This window comes from Chelonoidis abingdonii, chromosome 4, assembly GCF_003597395.2.
Source record: "Chelonoidis abingdonii isolate Lonesome George chromosome 4, CheloAbing_2.0, whole genome shotgun sequence".
Classification (NCBI taxonomy): domain Eukaryota; kingdom Metazoa; phylum Chordata; order Testudines; family Testudinidae; genus Chelonoidis; species Chelonoidis abingdonii.
This window is the reverse complement of record NC_133772.1, coordinates 106,169,580-106,194,716: the sequence shown is the minus strand read 5'-3', so window position 1 is coordinate 106,194,716 and position 25,137 is coordinate 106,169,580. Positions and strand designations below refer to the sequence as shown.

The following is a 25,137-nucleotide window of genomic DNA, read 5'->3' as shown; positions in this document are numbered from 1 at the left end:
TAGCCTCATAGCACTGTGCTGATTAAAGTGCAGCCCCAGCCTCCACTCTGATCCATGTCTCCTCCCCCACCCCCTGGAGCTGCAGCCCTGCTCCTGGCCCCAGCTTAGGGTGTGTGTGTGGGGGGCAGACGAGAAAGTGGATGGGGTAAAGGGGGTACAACCCTCAAAAGTTTGGGGACAACTGCATTAGGCAGATTATGGAATAATTTGCCCCCACGTTACAGGTTAGGAGGAGACCAAACAGTTAAAGATTGCATTAAAATTTGAAGCATAAGGTTTAACGTTTATTCCAAAAATCATTAGCAATAACTTTTTATTGTTTTGGGTTCTTGTTATCCATATAGAGGTCCAGTCCTGTTCTGCATCTTAAGTTTTTGGCCTCAACACACTGAGCAAGTAGGTTTCACAGTTTAATGATGCATTTTGTGATTAATAACTGAACACTTGCTCTTACTTTGTTTTCCTGTCACTTAACTGGTTTCTGTTTCATGACAATACTTTGTTTCTCACCTCATGACTACTTATTTTCTTTATTTTTTTTTCTTGTGAGGGACCTATGAAAAACTTTTTTGAAATCTAAATGAACAGTGTCATTCCATTCTTCATCTACAACTCTTATACCTTCATAAAATTCTAATTTTCCTTTGCACAAACCTTGGTGATTAAACTCTCATTGTCATCCAGATGTTTTATTATTCTAATTTTTAACTATTGTTTCAATCAGTTTACCAGGTACAGGAACTCCTCACTTAACATTGTCATTTTGTTCCTGAAAAATGCAACTTTAAGCGAAACAATGTTAAGCGAATCCAATTTCCCATAAGAATTAATGTAAATGAGGGGGTTCGGTTCCAGAGAAATTTTTTTCACCAGACAAGACCTATATATACTGTACTGCGTGTGTATAAGTTTTAAATAAACAATTTAATACTGATACACAGTGATAATGATTGTGAAGCTTGGTTGAGGTGGAGGAGTCAGTGGGTGGGATATTTCCCAGGGAATGCCTTACTATTAAATGAACTAGCAACTGACTGAGCCCTAAAGGGTTAACTCTCACAACACTGTACAAGGCAGCAGGAAAGGAGGGAGGGCAGACAGAGACACACACCCCTACGTGTGTGAGAAAAAATGCGCATTTCCCCTTTAAGTAGCTGACCCCAGGCTTAAGTACACTGCCTTTTAAATTAAATCAGCTTGCTGAGACCTGAGAAGGCAGCTACTGCCTAGAAGCTCCCTCCCTCCATCATGTGTCCCCCTGTCACTATGGAAGATGGGGTAAGCGGGGTGCAGGAGCAGTGGGGAGGGGGAGACACCTTGACAGCCCTCCTTTTCCCCTCTCCCCCCCCCCCCCCTTCCCTACAGCAAGCAGGAGTCTCTGGGAGCAGCTCCAAGGCAGAGGGCAGGAGCAGCTCCAAGGCAGAGGGCGGGAGCAGCACATGGTAGTGCACATGTGAACTTTGGGAGTGGGGAGCTGATAGGGGGGCTGCTTGTCCACCCTGATTCCAACTATCCACCAGCTAGCTGCAATGGGCTGCTCTTCCTGCAAGCAGTGGACAAAACAGGCGGCTGCCAAATGATGTTAGAAGGGAGCATTTCACAACTTTAAATGAGCATGTTCCATAATTGATCAGCAATGAAACAACATTAACCGGGACAACTTTAAGTGTGGAGGTCTTGTATAGGTGCAAAGCTTACTGGTCTGTAGTACCTTGGATCACCTCTAGAGCCTTTTTAAAGTGTATACATGTTTAGTACTCTTAATGTGAGACAGCATATTTATGCTAACAATTTCTGCACTTAAGATAATGAGAATCTGTCAAGTAGTTCAGGCCCCAGATTTTGAACTGCTTTATAACTGATGCAGTCTGGTAGGCTGTGCTTTCATAGTTTAATGTACTCTGTTGCTGTTGTTTTTAAAAGCCCCAGTAATTGAAGAAGGTCCAGAGGAGTTGGACAAAAATGAGTAGAGGTCTAGAAAACATGACCTTTGAGGAAAGATTGAAAACTTTGGGTTTGTTTAGTCTGGAGAAGAAGACTGAGGGGTCATGGTAACAGTCTACAAGTACATAAAAGTTTGTTGTAAAGAGAGAGGGGATAAATTGTTCTCCTTAACCACTGAGGACAGGACAAGTAGTAATAAGCTTAAATTGCAACAAGGGAGATTTAGACAGTAGGAAAAACTTCCTAACTCCTAAGGGTAGTTAAGCACTGGAACAAATTATGTAGGGAGGTTGTGGAATCTCCATGATTGGCAGTTTTGAAGAACAGGTTAGACAGGCACCTGTCAGGGATGGTCTAAACAATACTTAGTCCTGCCTCAGTGCAGGGGACTGGACTAGATGACCGATCAAAGTCCTTTCCTGTTGTATATGTCTGTGATTTGTGGAGCAAGCCAAAACTAACATAGCAACAGTTTTGTAATTGCAGTTCAATTTTTTGAGTTATATGTAGAAGATCAAATGCCAGGATAGACTGGATGCACTGGTAATACAGGACTGAACAACTAAAGTAACCAGTTGGAGAACAAAATAACTGGGTGTTCTCATTAGGTCTACCCAGGAATGCTCCCGATTCTAAGATTCTCACTGTTACTACAAGTTGAAATAGTTTGCCTTTCAGAAATGACAGCCCATGCCATGAGAATGTAGCCCTTAAATTTGCTAACTTCCTCACTATATTTTCTTCTTCAGGAATACCTTCTTTGTCCGTAGGTGTCAAGACTACTGCATAGTATCTAATTATGTAGGAGTTAAAAATACACTTTTGGCTACTATACTTCACAGTTTTGAAAGACTGCAATTGAATATTGCATCATCACTAGGCAATAAAGAGACAGGAAACCATCTGTGTTCTTAGCTCTATTATGCCATCAGCTGAGACTTCATGGTTTGGAACAGTGGTCCTCAAACTTTTTTTCACAGACTACTTCAGAATTGCTGAGGGTCTCAGCAGACCACTTAACGATCTTTCCAAATGTTGTTTGTACCATTAGCTAACTATTGTAAAGTGTTTTGGAAAAAAGCGCTATATTAAAAAAAACTTAATTTTTTTTGTTCTACAAATAAAAGCACACAATTCATATTTTAATATCAGTAGTCTTATCTTTCTAATGCAATGGATGTGCCCTCTCGCCCCTGCAGTGGCAGCCCCTGAGCTGGGGCTGGGAAGAAGGGTAGGTGGAGAGTGTCTCTCCCTGGCAGCTGCAGCCGTGGAGTTGGGGAAAGTTGCCTCTTTTTGTGACCACCACAGTCCTGCACATCCCAAATTACCCCCACTCCGTTTTCTCACCCCACTCCCTGTAGCACGGCATGCACTCACTGCCATGGCACCTCCTGCTGGTTACTTTGGGAATTAGCTCTTCCAGCTCCAGAGCGCCTTCTGCTGGCCAGTGTGTCTCCTGCTGTCGCTACTTGTCTTACCACTGGCGTCAGAGTAGGCCCCGCATTCCTTTCGCCTGTGGTGCCTCTTCTCTGGGATACTGCCCCACAGCAATGCCTCCAGACTCAGGGTTCCTCCCCTCCCTGGGGAACCCTAATCCTCTCATCCCACCTCAGCCCAGTGACCCACTGCCAGTCTTCATCAAGCCCTATCCATCAGGGGCAAACCAAAGTCTGAAGTGGCCACTTATCATCGGCAAGGGTGGTGGACTGACTGCTTCTTCCTTCCTTGGCTGCTTCCCCACTGCCTCAATACCTCCTCAGATTTTGGAAGCAAAGCCTTAGCTGGGGAGTTCACCAGGCTGGAGCTCCTCTTGCTCTGTCCAAGGTACCATCTTCTGCTGGCAGGCAGCCAGTCTTTCCCTCTCTAAGGCTATGTCTTCGCTACCCGGCGTTTCGGCGGGTAGCAATCGATTGCTCGGGGATCGATATATCGTGTCTCATCTAGACGCGATATATCGATCCCTGAACGCGCTTATATCGATTCCGGAACTCCACCAAGCCCAACGGAGTTGCGGAATCGACAGAGGGAGCCGCGGACATCGATCCTGTGCTGTGAGGACAGTGAGTAATTCGATCTTAGATACTTCGACTTCAGCTACGTTATTCACGTAGCTGAAGTTGCGTATCTAAGATCGATTTTCCCCTGTAGTGTAGACCAGCCCTAAGGCTGGAGAGAGACTGGCAGCCTCCTGGCCCTGCAGTCTGGCAGTGATTGGCTGCCTCCTAAACTTCTCTGATTAGCTCTCAGCCCCAGCATTCCCCAAGGGCTGGCTTCTAACCCCTTCTGAGCCAGAGAGGAGTGACCACTCCACCACACTGCCCCTCCCACCTATCTCCTTTTCCCCCCCAAGGCTACCATCTCACCTTACATGTGTGTCTTTTCCAAGGTCCAGGCACCTAATTGGAGTCACACAGGGTGGCCCTTCATTCTCTTGTGTGTGGCCACCCAGGCACGCACCTTAGAGGGAACTATCTGTGGACCACCTGAATGGAGCTCGCAGACCTCTGGTGACCCGCAGACCACAGTTTGAGAACTTCTGGTCTAGAACTTCCAGAGAGCCCCAAGAGAAATACAGTAACTTTAAACGCACAAAAGAAGATCGTGGAGAGGTGCTGCGTGTACAGAACATAGTCTCCTATCACTTTAAGCAGAGGTTAACGCTCTTTCCAGATTCCTTGACATCAGCAGTGTTGCTGGCATTTAAACAAGGAAGTAAACAAAAGTATCAGTATTCGCTCATCTTTAATCTGATTGTATGAGGTACATTCTTTTTAGTTAGGAGGAACATACAAAAGTTTTAGGTATACATTTCTGAATTTATCATTACCCCTCTAATGGTGATAGTCACTTTTATTGGATTGGTAGTCAGAAGAAACACTCATACAACTCTCACCCTACAAATAACTTCACTTTTTTCCCCTCTAGCACGACTTGGGATTGTTTTAAATGTCCATAGCCTTTAGTATGTGTCTGCCATTTCCTTCTCTCACACCAAGTCAAGGGGCAGTGAGCAAATGGAGGAAGGAAAGAACTCTCTCTTCTACTGGCTTATTCACTTAAAGAATTGAGTAGAGATTAAGTTGAGGCAGTTGCTCAACAGGGCTGTTCTCCTGACCCCCTTCCTGCAGGTGTTGTCCAAAATACTGGGAGAGAGTCTGAACTAGTGGAAGAAGATGGGGCTTAAAATCACTATACCCTGCCCCCAGAACTAGGGCCTCCGCTCAGCATTCTAGGTGACTCCTCACCTCATGTAGCTGCTCTGAGCAACAATTGTGGCAGTGGTAAGAGAAGGCAGATCCTACTACGTTCTTCTCTCGAATTTCCTCTATCCTAGATACTTATATCACATTCATTACGGTAATACCTGAGCACTCCCGTAACCACTAAGATTGGGACAGGACAAAGTATTGCAAGGAATCAGTATTGAGATGCGCGGTTAACAGTGACTACATCTCTAGAAGTGGGATTCTCCAGTCAAGGAGAAGTCAGTATCATGGGAGACACTGAAAAGTTGTCCAGTCTCCACAATTATCCAGTGAATTTAAAGCCCAGTATTTCTAGGAATGCAGAGGAGGGAGCAGAGGAATGATGTTGGGCAAAAAAAATAAATAAAAAGAACCAAAGAATAGTGGAAAACCAGTTTGAATGTATATGGTGAAAGAGAGATCGTTGCAACCAAGGGGGAGTAAAATGAACAGGGAAAATGACATCTTCTGAGACACAAGTTTATCCCTTTCTTTTCTGTACTCCTGCAGCAGTCCTATTTCTGTTACCATCAAGATGTTGCATTGCAACAATTATACTTCCAGCTGAGGAGGACTGGGCATGGTTCCAACATCATCAGCAGAGCAATTTAAGGCTTGCATCCTCATCACCACCCCAGGGCTGAGTGTGTTTGCAGCTCATGGCAGCTTGAGATAAAGACCTGAGCAGGTTGATCCTCCTGCAGTAGCATGTTGCATCACTGTTAAGACAGCTTGGTGGTTTTTTTTTTTACTTTTATGAAAATGATAAATATGTAAAATGTTATCTAGCATATTAGTTAAAAGTAATTTAAGATCTTTATAGCATAGCAAACAGCTAGTAACTTTTATCTTATCTAGAGTAAAAGCCATATCTGAACACCTAAGAACTCAGATAGAAAACTTTTTTTAAACATTTCCTTGGTTTAACAGTTTCCATGAATAATCTTCCTTAGTAATTATGGTAACATAAATCAACCTCTTGAATCTATTTTTCTCCTCTGCCCATATACAGAATAAAATAAGTGATACTTTTTTCAGTTCTTACAAATTGCAGAAGTTCCAACTCTTTTCACATGATGATAGAAATTAGTCTACTGTCTTCAGGCAGCTGCTTAGCAACACAGCTTTCACTCTTTCGCAACCAGCTTCCTCATCCCACGCACTACAGTGTAATGTACGTCATTTTCTGGTGACTTACATTACAGCTTTTCCTTTGAATAACAGTCAGTTTTAGATCTTGAAGAAATGAAACACTGTCAGAAATAGCAACAAGAAGCTTTGGTACTTTTTTTAAATACTGGGAAAGTCAAGTCCCAGAAATTTTGCCTGAGGAAACTTGGATAAAACCTAAAGGCTAATTAAAGCCAATTTGGGAACCCCCTGCAAAGATTCCATTAAATTGGGGTGCAGAGTTCAGAGTGTGTGTGTGTGTGTGTGTGTGTGTGTGTGTGTGTAAGCTGAAAGAGGCTACTTGTAATATGCCCAGGTTGTGTTAAAAGACGGAGACATCCTGGTTTACTAGGGGCTCATATTATCACTGCCAGCTCTCTGTTAACCTGATGAATCTTTTGCTGCACAGACCTGGAGCATGAGCAGTAAATGAATTTGCATTGCTGATGTACTGAAGTGTGTGAACCTCAGCACTGCTAGTAGCAGATCTGGTGCTGGAACTCCAAATGTGTGGTGTAAACTGTAGAAGAGCATTAACCCTGGAGCTGAACATGTGCCTGGATTTATTTCCCCAAGCTATTGATGGCGCCCTCTGCAGTTAGAGGTTTGAGAGCATTGTGTAAACTGACCCTTCAGACTTCACTGTTATAAAAGTGTCCTGGGTTATATTAATGTTTATACAGAGAAGGCGTGGCCTCAGGTTGAAAGATTCATGCTTTAAAAAAACCTCTCTCATACAGTAAGCTCTGGGGTACTTCAGTTAACCTCAGGAGGAGGGAAGAATGAGTTGACTATCAGGATTGACTCTCTGACTTCAGGAAGTCCGCTTTTCAAATCTGAAACTAGAGTCATTAAGTCACCTTTCTTCTTGGCAACTAAAAACCTTTTTTGTTGTGTTTTGAGCTCTTAAAACAGATTTAACAAGCCAATTTGTGGATTCTTACCAATCAATCATACACTGATAAGTAGTGCCCTACCAAATTCACAACCATGAAAAAGACGTCACAGACTGTGAAATTTGGTCTCCCACCGTGAAATCTGTGTTTTGTTTTGTTTTTGTTTGGGGTTTTTTTGTGTGTGTGGTTTTACCATATATTATACAGATTTCATGGAGGGGACCAGTGTTCCTCAAATTGGGGATCCTGACCCAAAGGGAAGTGGCAGGGGGGTCTCAGTATTGCCACCCTTTTTTCTATGCTGCCTTTAGAGTTGGGTGGCTGGAGAGTGGTGGTGGTTGGCCAAGTGCCCAGCTCTGAAGGCAGCACCCCACCAGTAGTAGCATAGAAGTAAGGGTGGCAATACGATACCATTCTGCCCTTACTTCCATTGTTTGTCAGCCGCCTGCTTTGTCCACTGCTTGCAGAAAGAGCAACCTGTTGCAGCTGGATGGTGTGGGGGTTGGAACCAGGGTGGACCGGCAGCCCCGCTATTAGCTCCCCACTCCCCTAAGTTCCCTGTGTGGCAGCTGCTCAGCAGACTATCAGTTGCCGGCAGTTCAGCTGTCCCTCTCCCCACTGCCATGTGCTGCTCCTGCCCTCTGCCTTGGAGCTCCTCTTGGGAGCCTGCTGTTTGCTGTGTGGGACAGGGGAAGAAGGGTGCTAATGTCACAGTGTCCCCGTCCCCCCTGCTCCTGCCTCCTGCTTACCCCATCTCCATAGAGCAGGGTGGGACATGACAGGGCTCAGGATGGAGAGAGCTTGCTAGCAGCAGCTGCTGTCTCAACTTGCTGACCTACTTAAAAAGGCAATGTACTTTAGAGTGGGGTGAGCGTACCTAAAGGGGCAATGCACAGCTCGCTCACTCTCAGGGTGTGTGTCTCTGTCTTTGTCTACCATGCTATCTCCTCTCCCTCCATCTGTGCTGCCTTGTTGAGTGTGAGGCTACATTAACAACGTATGAACCCTTGAGGGCTCAGCTGAGTGCTAGTTCATTCAGCACTAAGGCATTCCCTGGGAAATATTCCACCCTCTGACTCCACCACCTCAGCCAAGCTTCACAATCATTGCTGTGTACAGTATTACAGACACACAGTATACATTTTAAACAAACTGTGTGTGTGTGTGTGTGTGTGTGTGTGTGTACTACAAAAGTCTTGTGTCTGGTGAAAAAAATTTCCCTGTAACCTAACCCCCCCCCCCTGCCCATTTACATTAATTCTTATGGAGAAATTGGATTTGCTTAACATCGTGTTGCTGAAAGTCGAATTTTTCAGGAACATAACTACAATGTTAAGCAAGGAGTTACTTTATATGTAAGGGGCGGGTTTTGGGGGGGCAGGATTCCTTAAGAGAAAGATACTTTTTCTTTTCCTCTCATCTATAACAAAAGTAAGGTGGAACCTGAAATCTTCAAGAGGTTCTAATTAAAGCATCATGATGAGTAAAGAGCAAGAGCAAAGAAAGATGAACATGAGTGCTAAGAGATCGTAACTAGTACTATTATAGAACAAAAAGAATTGCATCTGTACTGTGCTCCTTATCCAGAGCGTGAGGAATATGATTTATCCAAACAGAGTCGTGTTTGAGTAGAGATCAATTGGCGTCACTGTGCAGAAGCCAAATTGACAGAAGGTTAGATCATCATTAAGATGGTGGATATATTGTGAATCTTTTTCATTATTTTAAATATTGTTTGATAAATTGAGATGGGATGTTATGTTAGACTCTGATGTATCGCCAGTTTTAGGAAGTGGCATTAATTACCTTTTACAATTTTCCACTGGGAAAATGAAGTTGTAAAAGAAAAGGTTGATATAAGAACAAGGACTGGAAATAGCAGTTAGTCATCAATGAAAACTAGGTCATATGATTTTGGTAAATGTACAGTACAATTTTATATAACATATAAGGAACTTGACTGGTTCAAAATTGAACTGTGGAGCTTCTATCAGCTCAGTCAAAGAGATGTAAATTTAAACAACACCAAGGTAGATTTCATTTAAATCAAGTTGATTTAAATCAAGTCAGGAAGACTCGATTTAATCATGGATTTCTACATAAAAGTGCATTCTTGTATTAAGGTTATAACAACCAACATATTCTTCACAACTCAGAGATAGATGAGACCCAAGCTGGGTCTCTCTTATGGCCTGCTGCCATTATAGGTTTTCCCTTCTAGTGAGAGAATGGTGTGGTAGATCTCAGATCAGTGAAGGCTACACTCAAAGACCTCAAGGCTTTTGGAATATGCTGCTCAAACAGTTTCACTTTTGTTTCTGCTGCCTGTCCCTCCCATCTCACATTTATCTCCAGACTTCTTTTCTTTGTCCAGATCTATTCCACCCCCAACAATCTTCTATTCATTTAACTTTTTGAAACTTTGCACTTTTAGAGAGAGGTAAGGGATTGACTCTGTGTACACAAATTTGCAGAGGCTTGAGGTCTTGTTATTTCTTACCTCTATATATTATTTATTTAAAAACATTTTTGCTGTGAACAAGCATGTTATCTCTGAAGACACAAATCCACAGTTTGAGAACTGCAAAACTAGGCATCTCTGATGGTATCTTCTAGACTGAGCACTGAGTCCCATTGGGTGGGTAGATTAATCCAGGGGTGGCCATCCTGAGCCTGAGAAGGAACCAGAATTTACCAATGAACATTGCCAAAGAGCCACGGTAATACATCAGCAGCCCCCCATCTGCTAACCCCCTTCAACTCCAGCACCTCCCCGCCTACCAGCAGCCCTGCCAATCAGCACCTCACCCTCTCTTCCCCATGCCTCCCGCCCACAGCAGTTAGCTGTTTTACAGTGAGCCAGGAGGCTCTGGTGGGGAGAGGGGAGAAGTGAGAGTATGGCAGGCTTTGGGGGGATAGGTGGAATGGTGGCAGGACCTGGAGCAGAGCAGGGGGTTGAGCAGTGAACACCCCACAGCACATTGGAAAGTTGGCATCTGTAGCTCCAGCCTCGGAGTCAGCACCTATGCAGGGAGCCACATATTAACCTCTGAAGAGTCACATGCTGCTCCAGGAGCCACAGGTTGGCCACCCCTGGATTAACCTAAATAATCTATGCAGAAGCCCCTGGAACCCCATAAAATTGGGTCCCTAATCCACAAACTATTGGAACTCATTTAGAAAACTTTTCTTAAACATTACATGAATATATTGTCTCATACTATAGCATTAAAATTTATAATCCCTATTCCATGATGAGATATTTTTGAGATACATTATATCTTAATTAAAGCTATTTTTAGATTGCTTTTTTCCATTAAAAAAAAAAACAGCATTGATTTTTATCCACCCTGAACAATACACCAAAAGAGCTAAAGAACTAATTAAATAAACCTGACTTCTATTGGACAAAAGTACTAGGAAGTTGATGGTAATCTTAATGGAGACTTTTGGAGGGGAAGATGATATTAGGCATGACCAGATTATTCATGCTGAGGTCATATCTAAAATTTTATTGGCAACATGGGGGAAATTAATTTTTGTGAGATGCGGCCTTATCTTCAACTTGTACATCCAGTATCACCAAATCATATTCAAAGTTTAAATTAGCTTTGTGTTATTAAGCAACACAAATGTTAGTCTTTGCAAAGCATATTTGCTTTTTCCTCTGTGATCTTGAATTTATATAGGAAAAAAAACATTTGTCTTTGCTCTTAGATTACCTCTTTATTAAGTCCTCTCCTTTCAGTGTGCTATGCAACCTCCTGTTGTAATTTAGAGGCTACATAATGTTTTTCAAAGGAGGCTGGATAGCCATCTGTCTTGGATGGTTTAGACACGACAAATCCTGCACCTTGGCAGGGGGTTAAACTAGATGACCCTTGCAGTCCTTTCTAACCCTGGGATTCTATAATACTTTTGTACAGTCAGATTTTTGATAGTGCCAAAATGTTTAGACATAATACAGTCAGAGATGCTGTCCATCCAGTGTGAGGCTTCTGATGTTTCTATGGCTAATTTTAAATCTACTGCATTAAGGCTGAGTTGTGGCAGGATGTCAGTTTTTTTCTAAGGTGTTGATTAAATTACAAATGCACAGTGAGCAGATCCTGCAGAACCAGTTTTGAAGTGTAATACAGACAGTAATATTACTTCCAGTAAAAAAACACAACTGATTGAGATTCATCTTAAACTAATTCATAAACTATGTGCAGTTTCTTCCTGGTTTGTTTTTAAAGTGTTATTAACTCAGTGAAGGTACATACTAGAGCTTGGATTATGTACTGTACATTTCCATCATTTAGTACCAGTAACAGGCCAAGTTCTGGTGACACAAGAACAGTAGCTATGTATTGAGGTTCTTTTTGATTTCTTGTCTGGAGATACCTGGAGAGATAGGCATCAAGGGATCGCCTATGTAGTACAACCCTACCAAAGGTGGAGTAGATATAGCTAGCCTTCCCAAGGTGAGGCAGAAGTGTACATTTTAATATTTGGCACCTAGATGCTGCAATCAGTGGTGATTTAGAAATAGATGGATATGTAAGGGTTCATACATTTGACTCGTTGAAGTGTATGTTACTATTTCTTTCTCGGTTATGAAATAGGTAACCTCGAATTCTGAGTTTAGTAATGGATTGAATATGCACATACAGAGTACTGTACAAGTGCTGCTTAAAATAAGCTGCCATTTTGTGACCTCTCACAAAGGTAATGTGTTCAGTCATTTTTTTCTTTGCCCTGCAGTGTTTGTGTTCCTAACAGAAAATCCATCACCATTTGGTGATGAGCACTTCTAGCTGGTTATCTGCTTTTTAGAACTTGGGTTTCATCAGTTTGTCATATTGGATTCATTAAGTTTAGGATGGTCTTCCAGCTCTGGATTATATTTAAGTGCTGAATTCACACACACTACCTTTAAGGAGTGATCTTGTCATTTTATATCATTATGGTTTCTATTATAGTAGTTCTTAGAGGCCATTTTATAGGGGATAGTATACAGACATACAATAAGAGACAGTCCCTGCCTTAAGGAGCTTAGAATCTAAATAGACAATGGAAAGAGTGGGAGGGGAAACAGAAGCACAGAGAGTGAGGTGGCTTGCCCAAGGTCACCTACTGAGTCAATGGCAGAGCTAGAAATAGAATCCAGATCTTCTAAGTCTCCAGTTAGTGGCTTGTCTACTGGACTACACTGCCTCAGCAGGGACTTTTGTAGAATCAAGATTGGTGAAAACATATCTTTTCTCTTAGTCGTTGACAGGAATGGATTCTGAGATGTGCCTAGCAACACTGGGGCAAGTTATTTCATGGACTTAAGGTGTTCCTGTGTGAGCATTTATTTTATTTCCCACCCCCCTCACTTTAGACAGGTGGAGGCTAATCTTTGGCTTTGTCAGATGTGTCAGATTAAAATGGACAGCAAAATCTATCCATTCTACTATGCTGACCAGTTGGTTGCTTTTTTAAACATATTAAAAAAAAAAATCTAGGAAATGGTTAAATATTGTTGATTTGAAGATTTATTTGATCTTGATTATGTTCCACATAATTAAGACATTTAGGGAAGTTGGTAGTGTTTATTTTATTGTTCTGTTTGTAGTTATTGTAAAGAGCATCCATGATTTTTTTTTTCCTCTCTCTTTCTTGTGTTTGGTGATGTTTCAGTTTATTCTTGTTTCTGAAGAATTCAGATGATTCTCTGATGCTACTGTATATTTTATATATGGTCATAGCTCTATTAGAGAGGCAAGGTGAGTGATGTATTATTATTATTTATTTTATTTGGACTAACTTCTGTTAGAGAGACATGCTTTTGAGCTTACAGGGAGCTGCTCTTCAGGTTTTGGTAAACTCAGAAAAATTAAGACAATATGAGGAGGGGAAGTCAGAGATTTCCTATTTTCTGGATTTGGGGAAGTAGGGTGTCCCTTCTGTCCCTGCCCCCTCTTCAAAAGGTCCATATTACAATAGCCATTTCTCTGCCCAAGAACATAAGAATGGCCCTACTGGGTCAGACCAAAGGTCCATCTAGCCCAGTATCCTGTCTTCCAACAGTGGCCAGTGCCAGGTGCCCCAGAGGGAATGAACTGAACAGGTAATCGTCAAGTGATCCATCCCCTGTCACTCATTCCCAGCTTTTGGCAAACAGAGGCTAGGGACACCATCCCTGCCCATCATGGCTAATAGCCATTATTGCACCTATCCTCCATGAATTTATCTAGTTCTTTTTTGAACCCTGTTATGATCTTAGACTTCACAACTTCCTCTGGCAAGGAGTTCCACAGGTTGATTGTGCATTGTGTGAAGAAATACTTCCTTTTGTTTGTGTTAAACCTGCTGCCTATTAATTTCATTTGGTGACCCCTAGCTATTGTGTTGTGAAAAGTAGTAAATAACACTTTCTTATCTACTTTCTCTACACCAATCGTGATTTTATGGACCTCAATATCTCCCCTTTGCCGTCTTTTCCAAGCTGGAAAGTCCTAGTCTTATTTATCTCTCCTCATATGGAAGCTGTTTCATACCCCTAATTTTTTTTGCCCTTTTCTGAATCTTTTCCAATTCCAATATATCTTTTTTTTGAGATGGGGTGACCACATCTGCACACAGTATTCAAGATGTGAGCGTACCATGGATTTATATAAAGGCAACATGATATTTTCTGTCCTATTATCTATCCCTTTCTTATTTGTTCCCAGCATTCTGTTTTGCTTTTTTGACTTCCACTGCACATTGAGTGGATGATTTCAGAGAACTATCCACAATCCAAGATCTCCTTCTTGAGTGATAACAGCTAATTTAGACCCCATCATTTTATATGTATAATGGGGATTATGCTTTCCAATGTGCATTATTTTGCATTTATCAACATTAAATTTTGTCTGCCATTTTGTTGTCCAGTCACTCAGTTTTAAGTGACCCTTTTGTAGCTCTTTGCAGTCTGCCTAGGTCTTAACTATCTATAGTAATTTTGTATCATCTGCAGATTTTGTCATCTCACTGTTTACCCCTTTTTCCAGATCATTTATGGATATGTTGGATAGGACTGGACCCAGTACAGACCCCTGGGGGACACCACTATTTACCTCTCTCCATTCTGAAAACTGATCATTTATACCTACTCTTTGTTTCCTATCTTTTAACCAGTTATTGATCCATGAAAGCACCTTCCATCTTATCCCATGGCAGCTTACTTTGCGTAAGAGCCTTTAGTGAGGGACCTTGTCAAAGGCTTTCTGAAAATCCAAATACACTGTGTCCACTGGATCCCCTTAGTCCACATGCTTGTTGACCCTCTCAAAGAATTCTAGTAGATTGGTGAGGCATGATTTCCCTTCACTAAAACCATGTTGACTCTTCCTCAACAAATTATGTTCATCTATATGTCTGACAATATTGTTCTTCATTATAGTTTCAACCAGTTTGCCAGGTACTGAAGTCAGACTTACAGGCCTGTAATTGCCGATATCACCTCTGGAGCCCTTTTTAAAAATTGGCATCGCATTAGGTATCCTCCAGCCATCTGGTACAGAAATTGATTTAAATGATAGGTTACAGACTACAGTTAGTAGTTCTGTAATTTTCCATTTGAGTTCCTTCAGAACTCTTGGGTGAATACCATCCGGTCCTAGTGACTTATTGCTGTTTAATTTATAAATTTGTTCCAAAACCTCCTCTAATGATACCTCAATCTGGGACAGTTCCTCAGATTTGTCACCTAAAAAGAATGGCTCAGTTTAGGAATCTCCCTCACATCCTCAGCTGTGAAGACCAATGCAAAGAATTCATTTAGTTTCTCCACAATGGCCTTATCATCCTTGAGTGCTCCTCTAGGATCTTGATCGTCCAGTGGTCCCAAGGAGGCTGGATGTCCAGTATCTTCAAGAGCAGAAGTTCTCAAACTGGGGGTTGGAACCCCTTGGGGGATTGTGAGGTTATTACATGGGGGGTTGAGAGCTGTGAGCCTACACACCAAACCCTGCTTTGCCTCCAGCATTTATAATGGTATTAAATATATAAAAAAGTAGTTTTAATTTATAAGGGGGAGGGGAGTCACACTCAGAGGCTTGCTATGTGAAAGGGATCAATAAAGCCACTATTCTCTTTCCTCAAGGCCAGGGATGGGCAAACTACGGTCCAGGGGCCACATTCTGCTCTTCAGATGTTTTAATCCGGCCCTTGAGCTCCTGCCAGGAAGTGGGGTCAGGGTCTTCCTGCACTCTATATGAGTCCCAGCAGCAGCGGCATGTCCCCCCTAGAGCTCCTACACATAGGGGCAACCAGGGGGCTCTGCACGCTGCCGCCGGCCAAAGCGCCGCCTCCGCAGTTCCCATTGACTGGAAACCACAGCCAGTGGGAATTGCAGGGGCAGTGCCTGTGGACAGGGCAGCGAGCAGAGCTGGCTGGCCGCATCTCTGGGTAGGAGTTGGAGGGGGGACATGCCATTGTTTCTAGGAGCTGCTTGAGGTAAGCGCCACCCGGAGCCTGTCCCCCTGCCCCAGTCCTGATCCACTTCCCAACCTCTGAATCTCTCAGTTTCAGCCCAGAGCACCCTCCTGAACTCCCAACCCCTCATCGTCAGCCGCACCCCAAAGCCCACACCCCCACCAGGAGCCCTCCTGCAACCCATCCCCCAATTTCGTGAGCATTTATGGCCCACCATACAATTGCCATACCCATATGTGGCCCTTGGGCCAAAATGTTTGCCCACCCTTGCTCAAGACCCACTTTTTATGATGCCTATAAATAATTTTCAAACCAATGTTGGATGGAACAGTGGAAGACAGATGAGATTTTATTTATTGGGTTAAAAATAAAAAGCCAAATCTGGAGCCACTGAGTTCTGCACACTAGCTGTGTAATTGGCAACACTTAATGTCACTACTGTTAGTCCCCCTCTCCAGCTCTTCCAATTTGTCTTACTATTTGTTCATACTGTGCATCATGTTTCAAATTAGATTGGAAGCTCTTAAACCATGTATTTGTACAGTGCCTAACACAGTAGAACTGCAATCCCAATCCGGGCGTTTGGGCATTACCACATTACAAGTAATAATTAATAACCTATATAAATCTTAGATAGAGTCCATCTGGCCTAAAGGCCTAGTAGTAACGTTCTGCAGCATAATAAGAGATTATTGGCTCTTGGTCTCAGTTTTGGGAACTGCGGTGGAAGCAACATTCAGAGGTCTTCATATGGAGAGAGAGCTAATCTCTTGCACTAATTAATAGTGACTCCTTTATTTAAACCATGTTTGCTGGAGCAATTTTAAACATGACTCAAAACCACTTCAAGGCTAAAATTGTAGTTTAGCTGGCCTTTGGCTGGCTTTACCCTAGACTCAAAATTGTCCGTTTTTTGACATGGTACAGCTCCACCAGTGATAGAAACAGTGGGAGCACTGGTGTGGATCAGCCCCACAGGCCTGGCATTTTTAATCACTACGTCTTCTAGACTTGCTCTGAAGAGTGGCTTCAATTGACAGTCTGTCTGTACTAGCGCTCCCACCAGTGGTAGTAATGGAAATTTGTTGTTTAGTTTTATTACAGAAGAGCCTAGAAGCCCCAACTAAGAATGTGATCTCATTATGTTAGGTGCTATATGTACGCATAGTAAAACGTAGTCCCTGCCCAAAGGCTTACAATCTAAATCTAAATAGAAAAGGCAGACAAAATAGGGTAGAAAAGAATTATTTGAGAAGAAAAAAGTCGAAATGTAGACAAAGCCTCGATGGATGGGGCCAATCCATGTTCTTCTTCGAGCAATTGCTTATGTGTATTCCACAATAAGTGTGCGTGCTCGCCTTGTGCACCGGTGCTAGAAGTTTTTCCCCTAGCAGTGCCCCTAGAGGAGCGCCCCAAGTGACCCCTGGAATGGCGCCTCTGTGACACAGTGAGGGGTGATGTGCGCTCTCGCCACCCTCAGTTCCGACTTGCCGCCAGTGAAGGTGCATCGGAACTGCTCTGTTCCAGCTTGTCTGAAGCTTTCCTCTAGAACTCTTGTTTGTTCGTAGTAGTAGTACCTGTAGTTGAAGTAGTTTAAATTAGTGTTAGTTTAGTTTAGTGTGCCGGGTTGGGGCATGCCCCATGTCCTGGGCTTTAAGTTGTGCGACACTTCCAGGCAGCTGATGCCAGTGAGTGACCCACATGCGGACTGTTTACGCTGCCTGGGGGAAACCCATCTCAGCAATCACTGCAAGATTTGCAGATCTTTCAAGCCTCGGACCAAGAAAGAAAGACATTTGGCTCTGAGCCATTCTGATGGAGTTGGCATTGACTCTGACTCCGATGCGCCGCAACCCTTTGGCGCCTTCCACCAGTCAGCGCTGCTCCTCATCCGCAGGGCACGCCAAGAAGGCTAAGAAGAGGTCTTCTCCACCGAGGTACTGGAGCAAGACTAGGGGAGAGACTAGACCCCTGTTGGGTAGTTCTCGGTCCCTGTCGGCCTCCGACTCAAGTTGAACGGAGTAACCCAGACCAATTGGCGCAGGCTTCCCAAGATGTCCGGGTGCCCTCCATGCCAGAGGCCCTGCAAGTGGCCCAGGATGTTATACCCCTGCTGGTACCAGGGGCTTTGCCACCATTGGCTCCCCAGTCCAGAGGCAAGCCACCGCTTGGATTGCCACAGTTGCCGGCTGGTTGGTACCGTTTGCGGTCGAGCGAATGTTCCCAACGCTCTTTGCTGCTCGGCGACCATCCCATGTGTTGTCCGCACTGGTCACTGTCGACCCCCCCCACTACCAGGTTGTCTGGCTGGATTCGGACTGACAGGGGTTTTAGGTTGCACTCTGCCTCGAGGGACCGAAGAAGACCTTGCAAAGGGAGTGGGCCCCGTAGAGACAGAGACAGACAGACAGACAGCACCGGAGGTCCTCGTCTTTGAGAGGGTACCGTAGCCTGTTGCAGTACGGTCGTCGACGCTGTTCATGTTGGTCATCTCTCTCCAGGACCCCACCATGGCACCGTTCCCACAGTCCCAGGCGTTGATCGCCGGTGCCTCACCATTGCGGATCTGCCTGCTGGAGCCGATCACGGAGCAGCTGCTACTGGCGGTACCGTTCCTTGACATTGGGATCATGGTCTCATGGTCAGCACCATTCCCAATGCCACCGCTCCTCTTTGTCCAGGGACAGTGGCAGGTCATATACCAGTCCAGCCTCCGTTCATAGTTGTAAGTCGATGGGACAGGCTAGTTAGGCTGAACAGCCTGCTTTTCCAGTGCCACAGCAGGTGCATTGGCACTGGGCTCCTTGGCTGACACATCCTCTAATGGGGGCTACCCACTCTAAATATGAGCCCCCTTATAAAAAATAACAGGACTATAAGAAACGCCCACAGAGGCAGTCTGTCCCCCGTCCTGAGTCCACCAAGGGTAAACAGTGGCCGGAGCCTTGGCATGACCGTCGGCCTCCCTTTCCCGGCCTCCCAGAAAAGAATTGGTAAGACGTGCATCTTTGGTTCTGTGTCCGGAGGGCAACAAAGTGGTGGGACCCCTGGTACCAGTGGTTCCATTCCTGTATTCTCACCCTCCCCTGATGTGGTGATTACGGCCCCTCCTCCCTCTGTTCCGCAGGAGGACTTTAAGGCCCACCAGGAACTATTGAAAAGGGTGGCATCAAGTCTCAACCTTCAGGCCGAGGAGGTGGAAGAACCCTCAGACTCCCTCTTCAATGTCCTGTCAGCCTCGGTACCGGGCAGGGTGGCCCTTCCACTCCACAGAGGGGTGGCAGAAATTTCATATGGCTTGTGGCAAACCCCAGCTTCCTTGCTCCCCATCTCTAAGAGGGCAGAACAGAAGTACTTTGTGCCCACCAAGGGGCATGAATAGCTGTACACTCACCCTCCCCCCAACTCCCTGGTGGTCGAATTGGTCAACCACAGGAAGAGACAGGGAAACAAGCCCCTACTCCAAAAAAATAAAGACTCAAGGAGGCTGGATTTATTTGGGGGAGAGGTTTATTTGTCCTCGAGTTTCCAGTTAAGGGTGGCGAACCATTAGGCTCTCCTGGGTCGGTATGAGTTCAATTTGTGGGGCGCTTTCTACCCAAATTTGAGGACTCCCTCCAGGAGTGTGACAGGAAGGAGCTCAAAGCTCTGGTGGAGGATGGTTCAGCGGCTGCCAGGGCAACCCTGCAGGCAGCGTGAGATGCTGCGGATACTGCAGATACAGTTGCAAGGTCCATGTCCTCTGTAGGGTCCATGAGAAGGGCATCGTGGCTATTGCTGCCTGGGCTGTCCTGTGAGGCGCAGAATTCCTTGCAGGACCTCCAGTTCGAGGGCAAGGTCTTGTTTGCGGAACAGATGGATGTGAAATTGCATGGCCTGAAAGATTCCCTCACTACGCTTAAGACACTTGGCCTCTATGTCTTGGCTCTGGGTAGGCCCAAGTTTAAGCCTCAGCAGGCTCCCACCCAGGCCACCCACTCTAAATATGAGCCCCCTTATAAAAAATAACAGGACTATAAGAAACACCCACAGAGGTAGTCTGTCCGCCATCCTGAGTCCACCAAGGGTAAACAGGCAGGGAAACGTCAGTTTTGATGGGACACCCAGGGGTGACCTACTAATTCACACCAGGGATCCACCCGCAGTAAAGCTTCCTTTCTCCAGCCGGTTGTGCGCTTTTTTTCCCAGAGTGGTCGCAGCGGACTTCAAATTGTTGGGTCCTCAACACTGTCTCCTGGGGCTACACCCTCCAGTTTACCTCTGTCCTGCCCAACCACCCCCCGCCCCATCCCTCCTGGGGGACCCCTCTCATGAGGCCCTGCTAGAGCAGGAGTTGGGGCAGCTCCTTGGCTTAGGAGTGGTGGCAGTGGTGCCAGCAGAGTTTAAATGCAAGGGGTACTACTCCTGCTATTTCCTTATCCCAAAGACCAAAGGTGGGTTCAGGCCTATCCGGGACCTGTGAGGCCTGAACCAGTGCATGGTAAAGCTCAAGTTTTGCATGGTCTCTTTGTCCTCCATCATCCCCTCCCTGGATCCCAGGGACTGGTACGCCACCCTCGATCTGCAGGACGCGTACTTCCACATTCATATATTTGAGGGGCACAGGTTCTTCCTCCGTTTCACGGTTGGGTAGGAGCACTACCAATTTACAGTCCTCCTGTTTGGCCTGTCCACTGCTCCCAGGATATTCACAAAGTTCATGTCTGTGGTGGTGGCCTGCCTCAGACATTGTGGGGTCCAGATCTTCCCCTATTTGGATGACTGGCTGATCAAGGGCAGCTCCCGGTTGCAGGTGCGGGATCATGTGGCACTCCTCCTGTCCATGTGCGCCACCCTGGGCCTGTTGGTGAATGACACCAAATCCGTGTTAGTCCCACTACAGCGCATAGTGTTTATTGGGGCAGTCTTGGGCCGGGGCAGGGCCTCCCTCCCACTGGACAGATTCGAGACGCTGAAAGGGCTCATCAGCACAGTCACAAAGTTTCTCATGATGACAGCCAGAGCATGTCTCCAGCACCTAGTCACATGTCAGCATGCACATGTGTGGTGTCAGACTCAGGATGAGGCCCCTCCAGCTCTGGTTGGCCTCAGTGTTCTCCCAGGCCCGAGACAGGATGGACAAGGTCCTCACTGTGCCCGAGCCGGTGATTGCCTCCCTATAATGGTGGTCCTCCCCGGGGAACATGGTCCATGGGGTCCTGTTTAGGGGCAGGCCCCGTTGGTGGAGCTGGTGCCTGACGCATTGGACCTGGGGTGGGGAGCCCCTGTGGGAGATGTTCAGACCTAAGGTCTGTGGTCTGCGCAGGACCTTTCCTTGCGTATAAATGTCAAGGAACTCAGGGCGGTGTGGCTGGCCTGCGTGGCCTTCCGCTCGCACCTGAAGGGCACAGTGGTCAGGGTTCTCACAGACAACACAACCTCGATGTTTTACATTAACAGGCAAGGCGGGGCCCGCTCCTCTCCCCTCTGCCAGGAATCCCTCAGGCTGTGGGACTTCTGTATAGCCACGACATTTGCCTACAGGCCTATCACCTACTGGGCACCCGGAACTCACGGGCGAATCGCCAGAACCGAGACTTCTCTTCTCAGCATGAGTGGTCTCTACACACAGAGGTGATGCACAGACTTTTCCAATAGTGGGGAACTCCCCAGGTGGACCTATTCGTGACTCAGCAGAACTGCCGGTGTCCCCAGTTCTGCTCTGGGGGGGACTGGGAGTGGGAGCTATCTCTGATGCCTTCCACCTATCCTGGTCAGGCCTGCTTCTCTATGCCTTCCCCCTCTGATCGGCAAGGTCCTGGAAAAGATAAAGACCGATGGGGCCCGGGTTCTCCTAATTGCTCCGGCATGGCCCGGGTAACATTGGTATGGGACCCTCACAAGCCTGGCAGTCATCTGCCATGGCCGTTGCCATTCCGCCTGGACCTGCTCTCCCAGGACCAGAGCTGCCTCCTCCACCCCAACCTAGCTACACTCCACCTCACGGCATGGCTGCTCAATGGTTAGGCCGGGAGGAAAGGACGTGCTCGGAAGGGGTTCAGCGTGTCGTCTTGGAAAGCAGGCTACCCTCCACACATCGAGCCTACTTGGCAAAGTAGTCTGTTTTCCCAATGGGCGGCTGAAGGGGGTGTTTCTCCCCTGGCTGCCCTGATCTAGCTCATTTTAGACTATCTCCTTCATCTTAGAGCCCAAGGCCATGTGTCCTCGTCTGTCAAGGTGCACTTGGTGGCCATATCAGCCTTCCACCTGCTAGTTCAAGGGCACAAAGTATTCTCCTATGCTATGTCTGGCTGATTCCTTAAGGGATTGGATCATCTCTTCCCGTACGTTAGGCACCCAGTCCTGCAATGGGACCTGAACTTGATGTTAGCCCGGTTGATGGGTCCCCCTTTTGAGACGTTAGCTACGTGCTCCTGGTCGCACCTCTTATGGAAGGTAGCCTTCCTGGTGGCGATCACATCCGCTGGACGAGTCTCAGAACTCAGGGCCCAGAGGTCAGGGCCCCCGTACAGGTGTTCCATAAGGATAAGGTCCAGCTCTGCCCACATCCTTCGTTCCTCCTGAAGGTGGTATCTGCCTACCACATGGGTCAGCGCACTTTCCTGACAGTCCTCTGCCCCAGGCCCAATGCATCCAGTGAGGAGTGGCGCCTCCACGCGCTGGACCTGAGACGGGCTCTGGCCTTTTTACCTGGAGCGGACTAAGCAGTTCAGGAAGTCTTTGTAGCTGTTCATCGCCTCAGCCAAACGCATGATGGGTCAGCCAGTCTCCACTCAGTGGCTCTTCAACTGGATCACCTTGTGCATCTGTACCTGTTATGACCTGCCAGGAATCCCTCCGCCATCAATTGTGAGGGCACACTCGACTAGGGTGCAAGCCTCATCGGCTCCCTTTTTAGCCCATGTCCCCATTCAGGACGTTTGCAGGGCTGCCACATGATCTTCAGTTCACACGTTCACCTCGCATTGTGCAATCGTCTCCCAGACCCGCACACTGGGTTCGGCAGGGCTGTGCTCCATCCTGAGAGTTTGTGAACTCCTACCCACCTCCAACAGATATAGCATGGAATACACATGAGCATCACTTGAAGAAGAAAAGACAGTTACCTTTTCTGTAACTGCTATTCTTCAAGATGTGTTGCTCATGTCTATTCCACATCCTGCCCTCCTTCCCCTCTGTCGGAGTTGTCTGACAACAAGGAACTGAGGGTCGGGGGAGCGCACAGTGCCCCTTATACCATGCCATAGAGGTGCCACTCTAGGGGTTAGTATGGGCGCGCCCCTACGGGTACTGCTGGGGGAAAACTTCTGGCTCCAGTGCATGTGGTGAGCTTGCACAGCTATTGTGGAATAGACATCAGCAACACGTCTTGAAGAACACCAGTTACGAAAAAGTAACTGTCTTTTACTAATTTTTTTTGTTAAATAAATATAATTGCATCCTGGCCTACGCCAGTGGTAAAAACTAGGTCAAGGCTCAGTGTGGATGGAGCATGGAGGAGCTCTAAAAGGCAGTTTCATCTAGTACTCCCTGGTTAAAAGGAAATGGGCTATAGATCTAAAGAGAGGAGGATGAGAGGATAAATCAGGAAAGAGGGGAGACCCTTATGGTTGCAGATGCCTCCATGTGAAAAACAGCAAGAATCTGCAATACAAATAGGATGTGAAAAAATAAATTCTTATTTTTTTCACTTGTTTTTAAACACTTAAGATGTCTTGTAAACTGAATTGTTGAACCATATATTGTCCCTGATCTTCGTAACTAGCATGCTAGTGTTTTTTATTTCACTCTGTAAGAGAAACCTTTGTGACAGTTATGTGTGTGCGAGCAACTGTGAGTTTTGTTATTTTCCCAACAATTCAAATACATCTTTGATATTTTTATATCTTAAACTGAGACCGTATCACTTTGGTTGGATATAGATCACTATGTGTAACTTATAGGTTTGTAAATATAGAAATTTGAAATCTAAAAAATACTTATTTTAAGAGACAAAGTTATTAAGATTTAAATCGGTCTCTTTTTGAAAATACAAAGATTGGAAAACATACTTCATATAAAAACCCTATACATCTGGCATTGTTTACAAATCACAGCTATATTATATTGGTCATCACTTACAGTCCCCATGATATATGCATGATTGTTTTGAATCATTTTGTTTTGTAGATAACTTTGATGAATTCATATTGAGTAATAATGATGTTGTGCTCAGAAGCATTGCTGAAGATCTTCGGAATTGCTTACCCATTGAGGCAATGCTTAACTCGGAACATCTAGCAATTCAAAAAGTAAGCTTGTCATTCTGGTCTCTCTGCTGCACCACAGAATTCACTGAGATTATAATAGTAATACAGATGGAAATATGGTCTGTTGATTAGGGCATTGGAATGGGATTTGGGAGACCTGGGTTCTGTTCCCAACTCTGCCGCTGCTTTGTTGTGTGACCTTGGGAAAATCACTTCACCTCAATGTGCCTCAGTTAAATACTTTGATTATGCATGTAGAGTGCCCAGCAAAATGCAGCTAGCCTAGTTATGGGATATAGTGCCTGGCTGGCATGATGATTCCTATTTGGGGCCTTTAGGCACTATTACAGTATGAACGTGAAATAAGAAAACTGAAAAGACAGGGCCAGTGGTGTGGTGGTATACAGTACAGGAGATTCAAGTTTGGCTTCCAGTTCCTTGTTTCCTGAGATGTTAGGGACTGAAAGAGGCAAGATGCTCAGCTCATATGTATTTGGGAGTAGAGAAAAGTAGCATCTTTTCTACTTAAGCACTTCTTCCGTTCATTCCAGGAACAGAGTTAATACATTCCCAGAGGAGCGGCATGTAGTTCTTAACTGGAAAAATGCATTGGCCTTGTACACCAGTGCTTTGAGAGGAGGAAAGAGGAAATAGGGGGATGCTTGAGGAACATACCCCCTTGAACTAATAAAAAGGCAAACACAGTAACGTCCATCTGATTGAAAATTGTACGTGCATTAATCAATGGTGTTTCTGATTCTGAAATGTTTAACATGAAAAGATGTATTTCTTTAGACAGTTAAAGTTGTAAGAGAGGTAGCATTACTTTAGTGTGCTTCTGAGGTGAGTATTGAGACATTCAGCTCCCCATCCCCTAAACGTAAGTCACCTCTTCCTGTGCCCAAATTGTAAAGGAAAGAGGGAATGCATCCCTTACCTAGCCTATAACCTTCACTTGTCTCCTGGATGCCAAAAGCCCCAACAGTCCCTTGCGCAGCTGCTCAAACCTTCAGCTTTTCCTTGACAACTTCTACAAAACAATTGCCTGTCAGTTGAATATTGAAGACTAAGTCTACGCACAAGAATTGCATCTATTTAACCAAATAGATTTTAAATAAATCTGTGCAACCCTTATTGGGTGGGACCCTCTCTTAAATCAATTTGCATGACTTAAATCAATTTAGC

At 45.3% G+C, this 25,137-nt stretch overlaps 1 protein-coding gene across 3 annotated transcripts in view; it reads left to right on the top strand.

The window, feature by feature from the left end:
- Positions 1-25,137, top strand: part of LOC116814876 (uncharacterized) — a 43,284-nt gene that overhangs the window by 4,987 nt on the left and 13,160 nt on the right. For 2 of the 3 annotated variants that reach the window (XM_075065520.1, XM_075065518.1), the window contains exon 2: positions 23,873-23,994. In XM_075065520.1, the coding sequence (XP_074921621.1) occupies positions 23,962-23,994 (33 nt within the window). In that variant the 5' untranslated portion in view covers positions 23,873-23,961. Of the gene's footprint in view, positions 1-344; positions 397-23,872; positions 23,995-25,137 lie in introns of all 3 variants that reach the window. The other variant, XM_075065519.1, reaches the window with a different exon arrangement.